Source organism: Phalacrocorax carbo, chromosome 7 (genome assembly GCF_963921805.1).
Source record: "Phalacrocorax carbo chromosome 7, bPhaCar2.1, whole genome shotgun sequence".
In the NCBI taxonomy this organism is placed as follows: Eukaryota; Metazoa; Chordata; class Aves; order Suliformes; family Phalacrocoracidae; genus Phalacrocorax; species Phalacrocorax carbo.
Window position 1 is genome coordinate 19,819,397 of NC_087519.1, and position 22,008 is coordinate 19,841,404.

The following is a 22,008-nucleotide window of genomic DNA, read 5'->3' on the forward strand; positions in this document are numbered from 1 at the left end:
CCAGTATAACATAAATATACTTTACCAAACAGTGGAAAAAACCAAGCAGAACAAGGAAATGAGAGCAACTTAGCACATATGCTAGAAGTTGTGAAGTGATTTTTGATTGTTTCATGTAAAATTCATAGGAAGAGTTGAGTTTTTTAAAAAAAACAAAACCAAACCAAAACAAACTATAACATATATGATTCACTTGGTTTCTGTTCCTCAGTCTGCACTGCCACATTTCTTCTACACATCATGGGCAATCTGAAATTACTCAGTTCTCAGGAAGCAATTGTAGGTATCCATGAAAGGAATTTACTGTGCTGTGTCTGCATTCTGGAATTTACTGCTATTTTAAATTCCATCATGTTTTTAACCTGGCAGTTTGTCTTGTTAGATATCAAAGAAAACCCTAGGTATCTTTCTGAAAGTGGCAAATGTAGCATATGATGAAGGAATGATGTATTTCAAGGCTAATGCTGGATATTGCAGAGATGCCTTGAATGTAGAAGTTATTGATTGTTATTGGGATCTCCTTCCCCATACACTGTTTTAGCATTTCAACTAGAATATCTTTACTTGAAATTAGTCATTGGTGTATTAATATATGGGATCCTAAAACATATTATCTTTTATTGTTACAAACACTGGATTTATTTATAATTTCAGGAATAACAAATTATGAGGAATATTCCTTAATCCAGGAGAGCATTGAAGAGAAAAAAGAGGAGAGTACAGGAACACTTAAGAAAGATAGGACATTGTTGCGTGATGAAAGAAAAATGGAAAAACTGAAGGCGAAGCTTCATACCGATGATGACTGTGAGTAGTATATTCCAGGATAATTCTTTGATGAGTATCTTTCCACACTATAGTGCAAGAAAACCATACAGGAATGCATTTTTAGCATCTTCAGTGTGTACCTATATTTTGCATTTGTCTATATATAACGTTGTCTAGTATTGAGTAATTTTTAAAATTAGTTAAATGGACAAGATGTTGCCTCTAGCTATGAGAGATAGCAGACTTTTTAAAGTGGTTTTTTCTTACTTTTTTTGATAGGAGAGTTATGACTTAAGTGTGAAGGGTCATTTCCATAATGACCATTATCTTCCCTCATTAAAGTTGGATATTTAACTATTGATGCCTACTAAAAGCCATCAAAAGGTAGTTTTGTCTTTGAAGGTATGAATTTTAAGTGTAAATCATAGAACCATAGAGTCACTAAGGTTAGAAAAGACCTCTGGGATCCTCAAGTCCAACCATCAACCCAACACTGCCATGACTCCTAAACCATGCCCTGAAGTGCCACATCTACACATCTTTTAAATACCCCCAGGGATGGTGACTCTACCACCTCTCTGGGTAGCCTGTTCCAATGCCTGACCACTCTTTCAGTGAAGAATTTTTTCCTAATATCCAATCTAAACCTCCCCTGATGCAGCTTGAAGCTGTTTCCTCTCATTCTATCACTAGTGACCTGGGAGAAGAGACCAACACCCACCTCACTACAACCTCCTTTCAGGTAGTTGTAGAGAGCAATAATGTGTCCCCGCAGCCTCCTCTTCTCCAGGCTAAACAACCCCAGCTCCCTCAGCCTCTCCTCATAAGATCTGTCCTCTAGACCCTTCACCAGCTTTGTTGCCCTTCTTTGGACACACTCCAGCAACTCAATGTCCTTCTTGTACTGAGGGACCCAAAACTGCACACAGTGTTCAAGGTGTGACCTCACCAGTGTTGAGTACAGGGGCACAATCATTTCCCTGCTCCTGCTGGCCACACTATTCCTGATACAAGCCAGGTTGCTGTTGCCCTTCTTGGCCACCTGGGCACACTGCTGGCTCATTCAGCCATCTGTCAACCCATACCCCCAGGTTCTTCTTCACCGTGCAGCTCTCCAGCCACTCTTCCCCAAGCCTGTAACGTTGCATGGGGTTTTTATGACCAAAGTGCAGGACTGGACACTTAGCCTTCTTGAACCTCGTACAGTTGGCCTTGGCCCATCGATACAGCCTGTCCAGGTCCCTCTGTAGAGCCTTCCTTCTCTGAAGCAGATCAACATTCCCACCCAACTTGGTGTCATCTGCAAACTTACTGAGGGTGCACTCGATCCTCTCATCCAGATCATTGATAGAGATATTAAATAAGGCTGGCCCCAACACTGAGCCCTGGGGAACCCTGCTCGTGACCAGCCACCAACTGGATTTAGCTCCATTCACCACAACTCTCTGGGCTTGGCCATCCAGCCAGTTTTTTAACCAGGGAAGAGTGCACCCGTCCAAGCCATGAGCTGCCAGCTTCTCTAGGAGGATGCTGTGGGAGACAGTATCAAAGGCTTTGCTAAAGTCCAGGTAGACAACATGCACAGCCTTTCCCACATCCACTACGCAGGTCACCCTGTCATAGAAAGAGGTCAGGTTGGTCTGGCAGGACCTGCCTTTCATGAAGCCATGCTGGCTGGGCCTGATCCCCTGTTGTCCTGCAGATGCATGTTGAGCTCACTCAAGATGAACCACTCCATAACCTTCCTCAGTACCGAAGTCAAGCTGACAGGCCTGTAGTTCCCTGGATCCTCCTTCCGGCCCTTGTAGATGGGCTTCACATTGGCAAGCCTCCAGTCATCTGGGACCTGCCCTGTTAACCAGGACTGCTGGTAAATGATGGAGAGTGGCCTGATGAGCTCCTCTGTCAGCTCCCTCAATACTCACTGGTGGATCCCATCTGGCCCCATAGACGTGTCATAGACCAGGTGGAGCAGCAGGTCGTAAACTGCTTCCTCCTGGATTATAGAGGGTTTATTCTGTGATCCATCTCTGCCTTCCAGCTCCAGGAGCTGAATACCTTGGGGATAACTGGTCTTTCTGTTAAAGACTGAGGCAAAAAAGGCATTTCGTACCTCAGCCTTTTCCTCATCCTCAGTTGCAGTGTTCCCCTCTGCATCCAATAGAGGATGGAGATTCTCTTTTTGTTGTTGATGTATTTTAAAAACATTTTTTGTTATCCCCTACAGCAGTGACCAGGTTAATTTCTAGCTAGGGTTTTGCTTACCTAATTTTCTCTCTGCAAGACCTAACGAGGTCTCATTACTCTTCATTTGTTACCTGCCCCTTCTTCCGAAAGCAGTGGAGCTTACCAAAGAACTAAGACGTTATTTGATTCATTTTATGTGTAAAGTCATGAGAACCATTTTTTTCTGTTTTACATTAACTCACTAAGATTAACAGTGACTGGCAGGAAGATGTTTTAAAACGTATCAGGGATAAGAAAAGTAAGCAGAACAATTGGTTTTAGGGGGAAAATGTGGTAAACTTTTAAGTAATTTTGCAAGAAGCTATTATAGTTGTTTCTTCAACAATATTAATCATCTTTTATGCTGTAGTAAATTCTTGTTTCTCAGCAGTGCTGTTCTTTGGTTCCCATTTGTAGCAACTGTCCACACTGATGACTAGAGACAGAAATGAAAGCAACATTTTTTTGCAGTTTCCCCTCCAGTGGACATGCCAATTATCACATGATTTTCAGAACAGCTATTAACACTGGCAACACTGCATATTTAACCCTGTGCATGTCTGTGGTTCTGTTACAGTAAATTGGCTAGATCACAGCCGAACGTTTAGAGAGCAAGGAGTTGATGAAAATGAAACACTACTGTTGAGACGAAAGTTCTTTTATTCAGACCAGAACGTAGATTCAAGAGATCCTGTTCAACTTAATTTGCTTTATGTTCAGGTACAGTATGTGGACCAGAAGTACAGGTTCTACCTTGTCTGAGGAAACCTGTGTGGGTTAATTAGAAAAATGCTTTTGCGGAAATATTCAATCTTCTAGAATTCCAGTTTTGGATGTGCTTTAATTGTCCTTTTTTGTCTCTCCCTCCAAGAACATGTGATAGTACAGATGCTTTACTGATTCTTTTTAATCAAATACTTTCACCTGAGTAATGGACACTCAACAAAAAAATCCACTGACTTTCAAGTAGTTCTCCTGGTTTCCTTAAAATTCATGAATGTCTGTAGTCTTTTAAGTTCTTTTTAGTTCTTCTCCCCGTTCTCTTCTATAGGTGGTGCTTTCTCTGTAATATGAACGCTCAAGTTAGTCTTGCAAACAGCTTTCTGCTTCTCATCTCTTTTCTCCTCTCCTTGATCAGTGAGAGAGCTGCTTCTGCACTCACTTTCCAGGGCTCAACCCAGACAGCACGCAAGACAGGCAGGCTTCATGTTCAAAATGGACCTTATCATGTAACATGGTGGGAGTCCACCTAGCCAGGTTCCCCACACTGTTAGAGGTACTACACTTACCTTAGCAAATCTAAGAGTTTTATGCAGAAGATACTGTTTAACTGAAGGCTCCAGTGCAGTTGCTTGTAATGCAGTCTGAAAAAACTAGGCTTTAAAACACTCTGTTGAAGTAAGTTTGTTTGGTTGGTTTTTTAAGTAAAGTTTAATGGAATGTTCAGTTGTTATATATGCAACTTATTCAAATAGGATTGCTCTAAATTACATTTTGAAACTCTGAGGCAAAAGATAAAGATGGCATTGCTTGTAAGACTGCACTAAATTTTTCAATTATTTTAGAAGACTATATCACACTCAGTTGTTGTTCTGCCACTTAAATAATTCTTCCAGCCTACTGTTATGACAGTATGTGCTGATACTCCTTTGTCATTGTTTTGTCTATGGATAGATGAGCCTTCTATTGCCAGAGCTATAATATCCATCATCTTCTATGACCACTAAATTTAAACAAAAGGAAGAAAAATGCTGTTTGCCTTCTCCTGTTGCCATTTCTATACTAGTAATCTGGTTTTTACTTACTAGATATGCAAATCATTTTCCCTGCTAACCAGGGTGGTAGATAAGAGTTTTTACATGTGTGTATGTACACACACATATATATCTGTATTCTGTATATGTGTACATGCACATAAGTGTATATAAATATGTTTTATTTTATATACATGTACAGCAGGAAATGGGCGTCAAGTCCTCTTTTTGATGAAAGTTATTACAATTGTAGCTTCAAAAAGTCTCTCTAGATATTCACCAGAAAATAATCTAGCCCTTTTTTATTTTATTAGTCATAAACACATCCAGAATGGAATAGTAGACATTCAGACAGAAGAGTGTGTTGCTGGATTATTGGGCTTTGTTCAAGCTTTCAAGGAATTTCAGAGATGTAATAGTTATTTTGGATGTCACTGACATGTCTTTGCTTATCTCCTGTAGGCTCGTGATGACATTTTGAATGGCTCCCATCCTGTCTCCTTTGAGAAGGCCTGCGAGTTTGGAGGCTTTCAAGCACAGATCCAGTTTGGACCTCATGTAGAACACAAACACAAACCTGGATTTTTAGAGTAAACACTTCTAACTTATAAATTTGGGTGACTTCAAGTGTGACTAATGTTGAGTGGTCATAGACTAAATGCATTTTAGAACTCCAAGCAGAGGTTTAGTGTGTTTTCTGTAGCAGTCTCCCTGTGAAAGGAGCCTTATTGCACAAATCAGCAACCCCAGCTGATGAGAGGACCTTTGTCAGTGGCATATTAGACAACTGAGGGCACAAGCTCTCCCCAGGGTGCCAGTTAAGTATGCAGCTGGATTCCCCAGCCACCTGATGATGTGGGAGAAATGGGGTTTTGTTCTTAGAAGTCTACCTCTGCCTGCATTTAGTAACGCCCTGTGCAAATTAAGCATACATTAGTATATATCACGATGTTTGATTTGCTAGGAAAGTATGTGAATGGAAAGATGCTTTGTCATTTGAGTAAAGTAATACTGCTGTGTGCAGAGGTTAAATTTTCCAAACTTCTTAGTGGCATTAATCAGTTGTTCAGATTCACCTTCTCATGACGTTGTATGAATGGAGATCTAGAATTGTGCTCTTTGTTTCAGACATGGATAGGCATCCTGCTTACAAGTGACCCACCCTTTAACCTTTATTGTGATACTTACTTTGCTGCTATCAGCAGGGCAAATTCAGTTTGACTGAAATGTAGATGTCCTATTTTTCTACCAATTTTGATTGTTTTGGTTTGTTTGTCTGCAGTAGAATTAACTGAGGGCTGGTGTTTGAGGAAAGCAATGTAGGAAGGTAAAAGCAAGCTTTTTACTGCACAGTCCATTAAACCCTGCCTACACATGAGGCTCAAAGATACCTTAATGTGATGCACAAAACAATGGGTGCGTATTTGGCTTCTGTCCTGTTCCACTGGCCAAGTGCTCAGTGCTGACTCTTGTACTTCCTTTGTGAGCCTGAGTCTGGGGTTTACTGTATCTCAGGGAAGCACTTTAAAATAGTGGCTTGCCTTGGAACATGCAATGCTGCAACACTGGTTGTTTGAAACACTTCACTTATGAAAGATTTTCCGGGAGGAGCAGTTCAGTTACGCAAACAAACCACGTGAACAAACATCCTTCAGTTCCCATTAATAATCAGCTTTTCTTTGTACTGTCTGTTTGCCTGCTAGTGATTGGCCCATGAACCTTTCCTAATAGAGCTACCGATGTCTCTAAGAATTATGGGGACCTAGTACAATAGCTTCAGTGTACTCCTTATTCCCTAGAATTGTGACCAGTCATACAATAATCTTCCTCTGGGATTTGTCCATTGTCTGCTTACTCTTCCCTTCTCCCTCCACTCACTCAAGTGTTCCTGCAGCAAACCACTAGGGTATTACGTCATGACAAGCTAATTGTGTCATGGTAATGATTTCAAGAGTTAGGTGTTCCCAGCAATAGCTGTTTTTTTATTTTTAAAGCAAACTGCTGTGCAGAGTTCAGTTGCTTAAATTTTTCTAGGGTTTTCTAGGTGTTCTACTTGATGTTAAGATTTTTTTTCTTTTTTTTTTTTTAAGCTCCCATATAGTAACTGTGTTTTAAGGTGGACTGAAACTGCTGGCTGGCTGATATTTCTGCCTCATATGCAATGCTAGATATTTTGAAGTCCATCACAGAATAACTCATCACACATATAAAGTGTGTTAATTTTTTTCATCCTAATAGGAATGAAAGGTATAAATAACTGAACTGTACATTAGAAAGAGAACATTATTCCAGTGGAAATCATTTGGAACCAGAATTCCAAAATTTAGAACCTTGCTATTTTCTACAGGGAATTTACTATTGTTTTATTTTCATTTAAACGGGCTTTGACTGTATTAGGATCAAGCCTTGCAGGTCACTAAGTGTAATAGCTTGCTGTCCTCATGTATAATCAGTTTCATAAAATTAAGGATATCCGATACAGAAATAATTCTTTTTTTGCCCTCTGTAGAGGAGCCTACTCCAGAACTGAAAGTCCCTAGTCATTGCCTTCTGATTTCAAGTGTATATGTTCATAATTTAGTGTTGGCTGTACATAGCCTTCATAACAGCCTTTTTGTGAAACCTCATGCTTATGCTTTTGTTTTGTGAGTCTAAAGAAGCTCAGTGCTCCTGACTCATTGTGAACAATATATATAGTATTGATAAATGCTGATATTTTTTTTCCCTGAAAATTAATCTCTTGTCCTTTCAGAAAAACTTCTTAGTTTTTTTTTCTTGAAAAAGATTGAGCTTTTTTTAAAGCTTCATCCAACTATTTCCTACTTTTTGGTGGATGAACATTCATTCTTTTCAAATATGAAAGTAGTTATGTTTTATATAAACTGTATGCTGTAGTTCAGTATGTGAAGTACATTTGAGAGGGGTCCGTTAACTCACCACTGAAACCTGAACGTGCCACAGGTTCCCTTAAGGAGAATCTGTCAGCTCATACAGAAAACGGCATGAAACAGAGTAGTACTAGTATTTCATAGCATTGTTTTGAAACAGCTTAGTTTAGTTTGCTTGTCTGCAGTATGTTTATGTAGAGAGATCTTTTGTATCCTTTTTTGACATTGATAAATTATTCTTGGCACAGATGAAGATTATTGCCTGCATCTTGTTAACTCTTCATTATTGGTTGTTGGAATTTCCTTGAAGCTCATGCCAAAGTAAACTGTGAAAGCTTTTAAACTATCAAATTGCAAATAGCCCTTCTTCATGCTCTTCCTCATACAGCTGAAGTTTTGCATTGCACCTACAGAGGTACACTGTTTTTAAATTTGCTGAGATAATATCTAATGAAGAACTTGTACCATTCATATGCAGATAGGAAAGGAGCAGCTAAAACTTACCACTTCAGCTTTTTATTTCCAAGCACGCTTGGTGACCAGTGAGCTCAATTCTTTAATCTAACCTGTTTTACTGTCTTAAACTGTCTTTATCAAGAACACTGGATATACCTTTATGCTAATGAAAAACAATATGTTGGCACCTGTGTGTAACTTCAAGAATTGTAGGAACAAACTCACAGCAAATGAAGTTAAATAAACACTGCTTGTTATTAGATTTTTTTTAACTGAGTTCAATGTACATTGTAATAATGTATAATTAAAGAGATTAAAGAAGACTTAATGAAAACATATTCCAGGTGGTTTTGCTAACTCCAATAAACAAGCTGCTAAATAAAGTGAAACTATTGTTTGTTGCATCATAAAGAAAGTATCTTGATGAAAGGTAGCATTAAAATAATTTCAGTCTGTTTATAACTAGCATTTCACCCTTTCAGTTGAGGTGATTACTTTTCTAGTGATTGAAAAATAATGGAAAGTGATACAAGGGAAAAGCATCTGATATAACCGCCAGCTATACATGCAAGAGTAGAACAATCGGTGCTTAGCGGACAAAGCACAAAGTTGTTTTCTTAACTGTTGCTGCTTAAGAAGCTCCAGATAATGTTTGCTCAGCAATGTCTTCTTAAAGTGTATATTAGTTAACAAAGTAAGTAGACAAGATTAAAAATGTAATGCTGTTGATAGTTTGTCTACATACAGATAGGAGAGAAAATTAACTCTAGTTAATGAAAGATGGGAACTGGAAGTGCATTGATAACTATAATTTTTCTATATAAAGCCATTTCCAAAATTAAACTGGGTTTAAGTCAGGTTTGGGTTGGGCTTTTTTCCCCATTTGCCTTGGAAATTAGTTCTGAGCCTAAGAAATATTCTGTATAAAAGCACCTGTTGTTTCAGAATAAAGGCACCAGCTTTTTAGGATAATAAGCTGTATTCAGTCCTTACCTACAAAATTAATTTTGCTCTCCAGCCTTCATTACCCCATGATGTGCCTCTGTAAATAAGTCCTGAGAAGAGATTTCATCATCATCATGTATTAGTGAGATGTAACTACTGGAGCATTGGAAGAAAGATTAGCAAGGACAGTTGTTATTACTTTGATTTATATTGCTAGAGCTTCATGGAAAGAACAAAATTAATTATCTCACTTCTGAATAGTATTTTTGAGGAAAGCACAAAGTACTGATTTAGTCTGTTGAGATATTTTGTTTGTTGTCTGCAATGGCAGGCTTCTCTGTTTAAAAACAAAAGCAAAATAAGCACACTAAACAAAAAAAAAAAAACACAAACACCCACCACCCAAAAAAACCAAACCCCCCACTGAACAGCCAAGGATATTTTTTGCCAATCTTGTTTAAAAAAAATCCATCCTTCTCAAAACGTGTAACTCAAAACTTGTAACATGTTAGTAGGTAGTTCTAGCTTTCTGTGTTAATAGTGTGCTTGCTTATTGACTAAATTAAAATGAGGAGGAGATTCTCCAGTCATACTTTTTCTGTGATTCTTAATAGTCCAAAACAGGGGGCATCCTTTGAAACAATTTTTTGAAGTTTCTTCAGACTGAAAATGAATTGTTGAATATATGACATAGTTTCATCAGAGTAGGGTATTCTGGATGGGAAGGTGCAATCCAGAAAAGAACTGATGTTTGTTAAAGCATAATGTTGATATGTCTTCAAGTCGGGGTGATGTTTGGCTGAAAAAGGGTGTATTTTATTGTACAGCAAGGAGGTACAGGTAAGGTTTTTAAAGATTCTTTCTGACTAAACTGTCATGAAGGCTAAACTTGTTTAGTTTACTTTGTATTCTGAGATGCTTAGTATCTGACTGCTACAGAAAGTAGGACTGGTTATTTATGACTTTGTTTTTGAGGTAGTGACTGGTATTAAGTATCCACCTAAATGTATTTGCAGTTTTTCAGTAAAATACTGGTGTTCTAACATTTCTTGGAAGACAGAAAGGAAGGACTTGGTCCTGCATGTCAGTAAATCAAAGTGCTACTGGAAAGTAATAGCAATGTCTGAACTCAGACACAGAGCTGGCTCAAACTTTGATGTCCCTTCTTCCCCCAGATTACAATGAGTGTATTTGGATTTAGTTGTGAAGCCTCTGAGCTGCTGAGAGACATCACATAGTTTGAGTGGAAAGTGCCCCAGCTATTATTTACTTTTTATGACTTTTCAAAACACAAAGAGGTATTATATGGGGATCTACCTAAATTTTTTACCTAATTATGCAAAGTATCCTCTTGCTCTTGCCCTACTTAGCCAGAGTTTTGTTTCATTGTATAGGTATTTTATTCCTATTTTAAGAAGTTTGGGGGAATTAATGCCAATAAAGGAGCATGGAAAGCATCCTTCACAAAGGCATCATTAACTATGGATTTTTTTTTCTAGCCTAAAAGAATTCCTGCCTAAAGAATATACCAAACAAAGAGGGGCTGAAAAGAGAATATTTCAGGTAATTGTGAGGCTGAAAACCTACTATAGTTTCACTTCCTTTATAAGATAAATACAAGCTTTCACAGGTGTATGTGCTGTATGTACTTGAATTATATAACTATCAGAAAATCAAGTGTAAAGAGTCTGACAGCTTTTCTTTTCTTTCTTCAGCAGATTTATTGTCCTGATCCTTTTTTCTTTATTGATGATTATTCACTGTACTTTTTGAAGGGGAGAGAGTGAATATTCAATGTTCTTAAGACCTCTTTCTCGGTTGCATTGAAATGTAAGGATGTGTATTTGTACTAAAATGGAAGCACATTTAGGAAAACCAGTTTTTAATTTCATGCCTTCATTACTCAAGCATGAGCTTCAAGTAATATGGAGTTCTGCTAGTTAGTGCTTGAGTTTCGTGATGTGTCTGGGAGTCACACAGTTGTAAAAGACTGAAGCAGTTGAGTATAAAATGTAGTGGTACTGTTGGAAGTAGTCTCAGTTTGAGTACTATAGATGCACTAAATATCTATGCCTACTGAAGTACAAGTTTGATGATACAATGTAAGTGGAAAAATTCTGAGGTCAACAGCTGGAATCAAGTCATAGGGTTTCTGGAAGGACATACTGTGGTCTGTGATCTCAGCTTGGGAGACAAGTTGAAGAGCAGGAACAGGTCACATACTTTCTTATGTCTATTACACTCCCAGTCTAGGAATTATGTAACTTAGTAAGTTTGTTCTATCTGGAGTTTGTAGTACTTCCTCATAGATGAGGGTGTCTAATGCTCTTCTGTATACCTTTAGGTAGTGGCAGTGTTGTTGCAGTTTAAGCAAAAAAAAAAAAGATTCATTCACTTCTGAGTATCACTATCATGCTATTCATAGCATGTGATTTTTGCCCATGTCAAATATAATCTATGAGTAGTTTCAATCATTACATACTTCAGTGCATGGACAAGAAGATCATCAGTGAGGGCACTGATTCTGGGCAAAGATACAACAGCAAGGTAGAACAAGCAAGCTGTCTTTCTGAAAAAATCAACTGTTTCTCTGTGTTATAAAATTCTTGAGTTTGGCAGGTGGTTTTCACCTGATATACCATCTGCAATGACCACTTTTGGCTCTTTTGGGATCCTGGTTGTTTTTCTCTGTGCTAAACTTGACAGATATGATCAGCCTGTGTCCTTGGGATTCAAAAGGGTTTTGAGAGTTGCGGTTGCTCTTCCCAGTGCTGCTCTGTGGAACATTGTCAAGATGGTAACTTAAACTGGAGTAGGAAAGTGTTTCCCATGTTCTTGGTGCTTCCCCTGCTGCCATCAGTCAGCATGAAAGAGGTGGCAACCAGCAGTTCAGAAGAATGTGAGGGGTAGATGGGGTGTGATAGGAATTCTCACAAATGGTATTTAAATAGCAAGACATTGAGATAGGATTTTCAGCAGAAAGGTCCACGGTAGGAGAGCAGATGTTGAGATGAAGTTTGAATAGATAATATTGGTAGTTGTCATTACTTACAGGTAATGAAGTTTACTAATGTGTAAATTGTTTAAATAATGAATAGAAATTAAGTTACAAGACACACCTGGATAAGTATTTCAGGATGAACAATTTAGAAGAGTCATTGCTTCTTCCTCACCTGTAGAAGTCTTTTCATGTGATGAAAAAATTGTCGATAATGGTGTAACTGGCAAAAAAAGCCCACTGGAAATACCTGCAAGAGATGAGAAATGGTCAATTACAAGGTGTGAGGCTTTCATGAATCAGAAGTGTTGGGCACAAAGCAGGAATAAATAGTATGTTCCTGGAAAAAAATATGGGTGTGTGACTTTTAAATTATTTTAAAAAGCCAAGTAAAGAGGTGTTAATTGTATGGAACTTAATGGTGTCAAATAGCAGCAATGCCTAGAATTTTAAACTGTTTCAGAAGTGATTTGAATGTGCTCGATCTGAGGCACAGATAGAGTGGATGATGGTGAAAGAGGAGTGTTCCATTTGCATAGTTCGTTTATGTTCTCTGATCTGAGTAGTTACAGCATACAGTTCTACTAACATATCTAGATGGTATTCTTTCAAATTGTAATGATTGTTAATCAAACATTAAATAGATAAAAGCTCTACCCTTTTTTTGTTCATTTATTTCCAGAAAGCATAGTTTCTGCCTAAGTGTGATACTGAACTCTCATTACAGGAGCACAAAAACTGTGGTGAGATGACTGAAATAGAAGCCAAAGTGAAGTATGTGAAGCTAGCCCGTTCCCTGCGGACTTACGGAGTGTCATTTTTTCTTGTTAAGGTAATGTAGATCTTGTTGACCATAATTGTATGGTTGGTTATGTATTACCTCAGATTCTGCACTACGCAAAGGACAAAGATGTTTTCAGCCTTCTTCCTGAAAGTAGCATTTGGAAAAAAGTGTAAATTACTACATGGGACAGAATTATAATTTCAGTTTAGATCCTTGTCATACTGCTTCCAGGAAAAAAAGTCGAGTCTCTCATGATTTAGTTTCTTTAAATAGACAGTTTTTTTCTTTTTTCTTTTGATTACCAACAAAGTACTGTGTTCAGAAAAACATTGACAAAGAACTCGTAACTTGTTCCTGTGTAGAAGTTTAATGATAGCATGAATTGCATGCTGAAAAACTGCATTTGAAGAAAAACTTCATCAGCTACATGATTAATTTCTCTTAATACTTACAGTAGAACAGGTCATGGTCTTCAGGCTGTTGAAACATTCTCGTACCAAGATGTGACATTCTGCTGTGAAAACAGGACTGAAGCATTAGTGCTTGAGTATTCAGTAACTGCTGACATAGAATGGAAAGGAGGCTAAACTTAGGCAAATGTTTTCATTCTTAGGTTCCCACAGTTACAGTACAGAATCTTTGTAGGTAGCTGAATATCAATAGGTTGTAATTTCCTGAAGTACTTAGTCATCTACAAATTCTAGTGAAGCAGACAGAAGATGAAAATAAAATGGAAAACGTGCAGAGGATAATATACAGTATGCTCTGAAAGAATTACCTTGTCTTGCTTCCTTTAAGGCAAAATGTCTTGTTAGGCGTTGATGGTGAAAGGAGTCTCAACTCTCTAATGGAGCTGTTGAGCTAAGTTGTGTATTAAAAGCTATGCTAAAGTTAGGGTGTGCAGTTTTCAGTAACTAAAGAATTAAAACTAACATGCGTGCATGTTTAGAGCAAGCTGCTAATTCAGTAGGGATTTGTTAATACAATGTAGCTGACCTATATGGTAAAATGTAAAAATATCTTTGTATTTTTCATTAATGTCTTGCTTTATTTTGTCATAGCTTAAAGCAAACAGTAACTGAATCAAGTAACCATGTCATGAAACTTCTGTTGGAAGGAATAAGTTTTTTTATAAGTCTGTTAAATGACCTACTGTGTAAATAGGAATTGATTTTTTGCAGCCTACCTAAATTCAAGGGAATGGGACATGTGGATTCATTTCTGTTTTATGGTGGATTTCATGTAGCAAATTGTTAGCTTGGGCATATGCTCCACAACCTTGGAAAACCAAAGAGGCAGAATGTCCAACAAATAAGGAGACATCAGTTGGCAGCCCCCTTGTGATATTTGCATGGGTTAGGATGCTCTCATGAACTGAAAATAAGTAAGACAACTAAATCCAAAATGTGGGGCAAATTATGGCTGATCTTGCCTAATTGTCAACCCCAATGGGCCTTCCTTTCCTTTACCTCTCCAGAAGTTTTAGAGAGAAGTAGTGAGGACAACCTAACTTCTTAGTCCTCCTGATGCCAGTTTCTTATTCAGCTTCTCTAGTATGGTTTTGCAGAGGAAATCTTGTGTCTAGAAGGACTGCCATAATTTTTTTTTAAGTAACTTCCAAAGATTTGTTAGCACAGTCCCTAAAAATGCTTCTGTTTCCTGGAGAAGGGAAAAGAGGGAGTGTCTTTTGAACAGCATAGTGAAGACCAGAGCTTCTTAATGTTACTGCATTGCTTGAAAATCACTGTCTGTGACCAGACAAACTGAGCCTGGACTTTTAAATTGTCCTCATCTGCATGCCAGTTGCTTCTCTTTATCAGTATGTTCCATCACGCTTTTCTCTTCCCATACGGCAAGCTCCATTTGAATGAAAAACAATATTTCACACCTTGTTATAGGAAAAAATGAAAGGCAAAAACAAGCTGGTTCCTCGTTTGCTGGGTGTCACCAAAGACTCAGTGATGCGTGTGGATGAGAAGACCAAGGAAGTGTTGCAGGAATGGCCACTGACAACTGTGAAACGCTGGGCTGCCTCACCTAAAAGCTTCACTCTGGTAATCTTTTCGTATATATTCAGAAGAAGAGGAATCTATGTGGCAAGGAGAAAGGAAGATGGAGTCATACTCAGAACAGTTTAGTTAACGCAACTTCTTCTATCTGTAATTTTCTAGTATTATATAGAGTTACTGAGTCCTAAACTAATAAACTGGCCCATACTGGTGCCTAGGGAAAATCTGTATTTCGATGTTTCTAGACAGACCAGTTCTCTGAAAGGACTGTTTAAATCCTTTCAAAAAACACTGTTTAGATCTGTTCTGTGCCAAGCCACTAAAACAGTTAAGAAAACATCATTATTCACACCTGTTTAAATCCTTACGGTGCTTGTCATTCATAATGCACTTTGTGACTTGCAAGGTATGAACTTAAAGCTAGATGATTCATTAACATATATGATAATTATGGATTTCAAAAATTTTCATGAATGTGATGTTTTGGTAATTATTTGGTCCATAAGAGACCACTGCAACGAGAGTGTTTTGGATATGAAAATGTTGTTTAAAGTAGTAAAGCAAGAGGCAGTGGGTAAAAGATCATATTCACTTTAATTTCCAATTCCGTGGGTGATTATGCTTTAGAATAAAATTCTAAAGACTCTTCTCCATCCTTCAGTAACTGAGTCTCATAAAGTCAGACTAAGGTCCTCTGGCATTTCAATTTATGAAATGTCTGTGATTAAGCTGCAATAAAAAGAATCCTTCCCCTCTCCCCCTCACCCCCCACATCGAGTTGTTTAGAATCTTGGAGCAGTTTCATTTACTGTTGGGTATAATAGAATGTCTATAAAAATAATCTTGAAATTTGAATTATCTCACTCATATTTGGTATAATTTCTTTATTATTTTCCTTTTTCAAAGAGATTTCCCTCCCCGCCCCCTCTTTTTCCTTCAGGATTTTGGTGAATATCAGGAAAGCTATTACTCAGTACAGACCACTGAAGGAGAACAGATCTCTCAATTAATTGCAGGTTACATTGATATCATCCTAAAGAAGGTATAGTATTAAGATGACATGTAGTAAAAACACAGTCAAAATTGCTGTCAGAGTGCAAAAGCTCAAATGTGTGCAAGCTGCAGTTTTCTTTCTCTCATGAAGTCAGTGTTGTATCTTATGTTTTGATGTTACTAACTTTTACCTTTAAGTAATATAAGCTCTTTCTGTTTAACTTAAATGAGTGCTTCTGGAAAATATCGGGGCTGTTAACTCTAGGGGTAGTATGCATCAGGCTCAGTACAGCATGCTTGGGCTTTGTTTTTTCTGTCTGGAAGGTGAACTGCTGGCTATGAGGGTGTATGCAGAGAAGAGCTTAAAGCTTCAGCTATGGATTTTAAACTGTGGACCATAGTGGTGAATCAAGTGGGAAAACATGATCCCATGGAAGCAGTATTTAAAACTACGTTAAGGACTACACAATAGTTGTCCAGCAGCTCCGGTGTATAATACATCAAAGCAGAGAAAGTTTTTTTGCAAAACTAAAAGAAAAAAAAGTTAAAAATCATTATATTGCTTAAAAAATACTGTGATCAGTTAAGCAAGACTTACATCTCATGCAGAGGGATAAAAACTGTGTGAAGAGGCTAGGCTGTGTTGAAACTTGGTTTTATGCAGTGTGCTTGGCAGGGGAGAGGAGAGGCTGATATGCATCTCTAGCATTCAAAATATTCAAGTAGATAAGCGCAACAGCAAAAAATACCTGTTTGCCAACGAACATGGAGCTGAATGGTCATACTCTAAGCATGTAGTCTAGGCAAATAGCACTAGTTGCTGCTTGACAAATTTTTACTTTATTAAGGTTCAACCAAACTACATCATTATTTGCTGTAATAGGTTTTAATAGTAAAAAAAATTACAAAAAGCTAAGCAGCTGAGGAGAATTTATTGCCTTTGTTCATGCGAACAATGTAGGATGTAACATCAAATGTTATGAAATCAGAGGTTGAGGAGGATTGCCAGAATTCATTCAGATGCCAGAACCTTTTCCTCTGAGGCTGTCAGTCTCAGATTTAATATATCTTAAATAAGGTGCAGGTTTCTATAGATGGTTTAAAACTTGATTCTAGCTCTTAAGCTTCAAAAGTAGCATTGCTTTCTAATGCCAAATGAAAGCAGCCTTTCTGTCTTGATAGAACACAGATGTGTCTATTTCCACTCCCTTCCAGTCCTTTGATTTCTTCTTTACAGTCTGCTGACACAGCCAGTTTTAAAAGGAATGAATTAAGAACAGGTTAAGTAATAAACACGCATGATGCTTCATGATGTATATGAGAACCATGCAATTTTCAGTTGTCAAGCCCAAGTTGTCTCTGTGATACATGCCTCAAAGTATGGTTTATCACTCTCAGTTGTATAATGTTAATTTTTGGTTTGGTTTGGAGTGTTCCAACTTATTTGTGCCGATGTGGATTGGTGGCACATTTTTTTTCTGCTAAAGTGTTATTGGTGCAACTCTCCCCACCCCCCAACCCCTCTTGTCCTGCAATTTTAGTGATAGGTCATTAATCAGTTGACAGGGAACCTTGAACTTGATTAACTTATATTATTTTTTGATCTAGATGCATTTTTTTACTTAACATTAATATGGAAGTCAGCACAATCTTGACTAGAGATAGGCGATTTCATTTCAAGCATGAACTCAAACTACAATAGTAAGAAATTCTTTGGAGAAAGCTGGGGAGGTATGTGTATGAATGTGCATGCAGAGTTCCTGTTAACTGTACCCAAGGTCATAGTGGATGCTTCTCTATTTATACATACATATATATATCTCTATGTGTATATATGTATTTTTTCAGACTACAAATCACGTAACAAGGTGGAAAACAGACACTATCTTTGCATTAGGTCACAAGTAGAAACAGACTGTTTTTACAAGGCACTACTTTTATGACTCTTGGTAGTTTCCTGTGGTTTCTAGTGGTTTAGACTTACACTCCTTGTGGATATTTACCTCCCTTGTACCACTATAAAAACTGCCTCAAAAAGTCAGATGTTCAGACAGTCCAGAAGTTTGAAGGAACTATGGTAAAATAACTTGCATACAATATTAAACTTATCTTTCCTATGGATATGTATTTCCTAGTGGCAGGCAGCACTTTTCATGATGCTAAATATGACTTGCAGCTGAGTTCTAGTTAGCTGAGTCAGTCTGATGTTCCTGAGTTAGAAGATAATGGGAAAGGGAATGGTACATGTCCTATCTGTGCTGGGATTTGCTGTCATTGCATATCACTCAGTCCTCAGAATGTTTTTTTGTTCCTGTGAGAAAAGACAGTATCTCAGCACTTTCTTTATGCCACTTTGTTCTAAAAGGTACCAGTAGGCTTTTTTTCTTTTATGCTGGGGCTTAGAACCTAGTCTGTTAGATGCTGAAGGGCACTTCTTCTGAGGTGTAGGTTATATTGTCACACACTGCCAAAAAGTGTGGTGTTCAGCGCTGGACAAAACTCTGCAAATGATTTGACTAGGTTTCTGATAAATGATAAGGAAATGGTCAAGAGAAAACAAAAAGCGACACATGTTGTTTAACTTTTTTTTCTTCTTTTTTTGTCCCTTTTCCCCCCCACTCCAGAAACAAAGTAAAGATAGATTTGGGCTTGAAGGTGATGAGGAATCAACCATGTTGGAAGAATCTGTTTCACCTAAGAAGTGAGTGTATACATCAGAAGGGAATGCTTTTTATTTGAGAGACACCTTTTAGCTGTGGCAGCTTTTTTCAAATGATATAGTAATTACTGTTAAAGAATAATTTTCTACAGGGTATTTCAGTAGAAGGAAATACTGCAATTCAGCAGGCTCCTAGCTCCTAGCTTCATTCAAGGATTGAAAAGCAGGTACTTCTCTTAAAATTGTTGGTTAAGGCAACCAGCAGTGGTACCAGTTTGTGTGGAAAGTTGACCCTTGAATAAAGGAATTCAGGCTGTAAATCAGTAAAATGCTGGGGGTGGGGGAGGTAATGATGCAGAGCTGAAAATGCCATGTTAGATTTTTGATCTTCATGCAAACACCTAGGATTTACAAGGTCTTAGTTGCTTGTGTCTGCTAGGTCTGTGGTTTCCAGTAAATTTGGCTCAATTTTATTGCTCAGTTACTGTGCTGAACAATTACTCAGTTCAATTCAAGAGTCATCTGGACAGGGTGCTGGGCCATCTTGTTTAGACTCTGCTCTTCCTAGAAAGGTTGGACTAGATGATCCCTGAGGTCTCTTCCAACCTGTGATTCTGTGATTCTGTGATTCTGTGAATTGTACACTGTCATGAATAGAGCTGGCTTATTTCACCAAACCACTTTAGACAAACCAGTCAGGTGTGTGGTGTGGGTAGTGGTAAGGTTTTGGTACTAGTAGGTCAGGCTATGGTTCTGATAGGAGAGTAACTGAATATAGCAAAAAGGAGAATTATAGAGCTGGCCATACTCCTGAAAAGCAATAGTAAATCTTTCCTTGCAGTGAAGGAATAGAATGAGGTTTGTGACATTATAAGCTGTAATGAGACACTCAAGTCTTCTCTTGGAACTGTAAGGATGGCTGTGTCAGCAGTGTGTATATGAAAAGTCTATTTGATTTATTATTCAACATATGGTTTATAGGAGACAGACTTGTTAGATATTTAACGTGGCCTTATGTGAAATTTCAACTTTCGACGGATCACACATGTTCAGATATGCTTTCTTTTGACATTCCCCTTTCTAAATCACTTCCAGAATATAGTGTTAGCTAAGTGCTGTGTGCAGAGAAACCCAAAACTTGTAATAGATGAATACAAGATTTTTCACAACTGAAATTACTTTTTCCCCAGCAGATTATCGTTGTTAAAGCCAGAATTCCTGTCAACGATTCTAGCTGTTAAAGTTTGAGCCATATTTAAATATGAGCAGTATATCTGGCAAAGTGGCTCCTGACTATGGATGACATTAACTTTATTATTCTTGAAAGGATCCTGCCTCCCAGTCCATTATCTGATAAACTGCCAGATTATTAGCAAGTACTGTGTGTTCATGTGTGTATAAAGAGGGAAGAAAGAATGTTAGTTTTTATCCCAAATCTAGAGATTGCTTGCAAAAGGCATCTCCACATGGTTCGTGCTTCTCTTTTCTATTGATCAGCCTATGATAAAACTGAAACAAAGCAGTTGTTATGCAGTAAATCTTGTTCTGGTTCTGTCTGTCACACATCTTACAGGGGTAAAGCCATTGTACCACATATACCAAAACTGCACATTGCCTTCTTTCCTTAGTGCCTGCTTATTAGTGCTATTAATATTTGATCTACCAAAAGCCCCAGATGATTTTTGTTTAATAATATGCTAGAAAATAGTTGGGAAAAAAAAGACTGGAAAGTTTTCCAGCTTTTCCAAGTGTTCTGAAATGCAACTTAAAATCCTAAAAGAACACCCGGCAAGACTTGATTTGCAGGAACTGACTAATTCTCTCTGTGTTGGATTTTTCTTGTTTCTTTTTTGTGTTTTTGTTTGAGTTTGTTTGTTTGTTTGTTTTTGGGGTGGTTTTGTTTGGGTTTTTTTTGTTTGTTTGTTTTGGTTTGGTTTGTTTCGTTTTTTTTTCAGATCTACCATCTTGCAGCAGCAGTTCAACCGAACAGGGAAGGTGGAGCATGGCTCTGTGGCACTACCAGCTGTTATGCGTTCAGGGTCCAGTGGCCCAGAGACTTTCAACATTGGCATCATGCCTTCTCCCCAGCAACAAGTCACAATTGGTCAGATGCACAGAGGACATATGCCCCCCCTTGTGAGGAACCTACTTGTTTTGTATTTGAAAACTTCTTTGTTTTTTCTTCATTTTTTTAATTTGAAACTTGTCTGTGCTGCAAGTAGTCAGAAGTAGCATGTTATGCATATTACTGAGAGCAGGGGGAGGATATTGAGTGTGACTTCTTGGCTGTCCTACTGACCATAAGCTTTGAGCGTCCCTGAAATATTTAGGGTATCACATTTTGACTTATTTACTCATTTTCCTTAAAGCCGCTTCTTCCAGCCTTCTCTTTACTTCTAAGTAGTTAAACTAGTATTCAGGGGTCAGAAAAAAAGCTTCTTAGACTGGCAAAAGTAAGCAATTAAAAAAAAACAACCTTACATTTAGGTTATCACTAGCCCACCAATTTAGATTTTTTTTAGTAGGCTTAAAGCTGATGCTGAGTTTTCTCATTTAAATTAAAAGACTATCAAAAGGCCTAAACAGGTTGCAGAGAATATAATCAATGCTCTAAGATGATAACATACCACTAAAAGTGTAGTATATGTAGTGGGTTGACCCTAGCTGGTTGCCAAATGCCCACGGCTGCTACTCAGTGGGACAGGGACAGGGGGAGAAAATAACGTAAAAAAACCTTTATCTTGACCTATGTCAAGATGAAGACAGGAAGGTCACCAGTTACCTTCATGAGCAAATCAGACTCAACTTGGGGAAAATTAATTTAATTTATTGTCAATTAAAATAGAGTTGGATAGTGAGAAACAGACAAAAACTAGGCCACCTTCCCACCACCCCCTTTTTTTACCCAGACTGAACTTCAGTCCTTCATTTCTGTCTATTCTACTCTCTGCTCCCAAGTGGTCAGTTCGTAACAGCCCCTCTCTGCTTGTCCTTCCTCCTCATGTTTTTCCCCAGTTCCAGGGTGAGTCCTTCCTATGGGCTGAAGTCCTTCAGGATAAACCAGCTCCAGTGTAGGTCCCCTATGAGCTGCAGTTCCTGTCAGGAGAGCCTGCTCCAGCATGAGTCCTCTATGGGCTGAAGTTTCTGTCAGGACCCTGCTGCAGTGTGGGCTGTAGTTTCTTTCAGGAAAATATCCACTTGCTGCAGTGTGGGGTCCTCCATGGCTTGCAGGGCGGATATCTGCTCTGGCATGGCCCTCTCCACAGGCTACAGGGAAATACCTGCCCAACCATGATCTCTCACGTGGACTGCTGGGGAATCTCTACTCTGCTGCCTGGAGCACCTCCTCCCCATCCTTCTCAGACATTGGTGTTTGCAGGGTTGTTTCTTGAACTTTTTTACCCCTCACTGCCATGTGATGTTTTGCCCTTTCTTAATGATGTTTTCCCAGAGGTGCCACCAGCTTGGCTGCTGGGCTCAGCTGTGGCCTGCGGTGGGTCTGTTGGAGCCATCTGGGACCAGCTGTGC

At 38.3% G+C, this 22,008-nt stretch overlaps 1 protein-coding gene across 5 annotated transcripts in view; it reads left to right on the forward strand.

Moving 5' to 3' along the window:
- The window catches only part of TLN2 (talin 2), a 229,989-nt gene that overhangs the window by 113,348 nt on the left and 94,633 nt on the right, over nucleotides 1-22,008 (forward strand). For all 5 annotated transcript variants that reach the window (XM_064456644.1, XM_064456649.1, XM_064456646.1 and 2 more), the window contains 9 exons: nucleotides 655-807; nucleotides 3,572-3,714; nucleotides 5,211-5,338; nucleotides 10,537-10,600; nucleotides 12,763-12,867; nucleotides 14,718-14,873; nucleotides 15,769-15,870; nucleotides 18,446-18,522; nucleotides 20,436-20,616. In XM_064456644.1, the coding sequence (XP_064312714.1) occupies nucleotides 655-807; nucleotides 3,572-3,714; nucleotides 5,211-5,338; nucleotides 10,537-10,600; nucleotides 12,763-12,867; nucleotides 14,718-14,873; nucleotides 15,769-15,870; nucleotides 18,446-18,522; nucleotides 20,436-20,616 (1,109 nt within the window). The remainder of the gene's footprint in view (nucleotides 1-654; nucleotides 808-3,571; nucleotides 3,715-5,210; nucleotides 5,339-10,536; nucleotides 10,601-12,762; nucleotides 12,868-14,717; nucleotides 14,874-15,768; nucleotides 15,871-18,445; nucleotides 18,523-20,435; nucleotides 20,617-22,008) is intronic.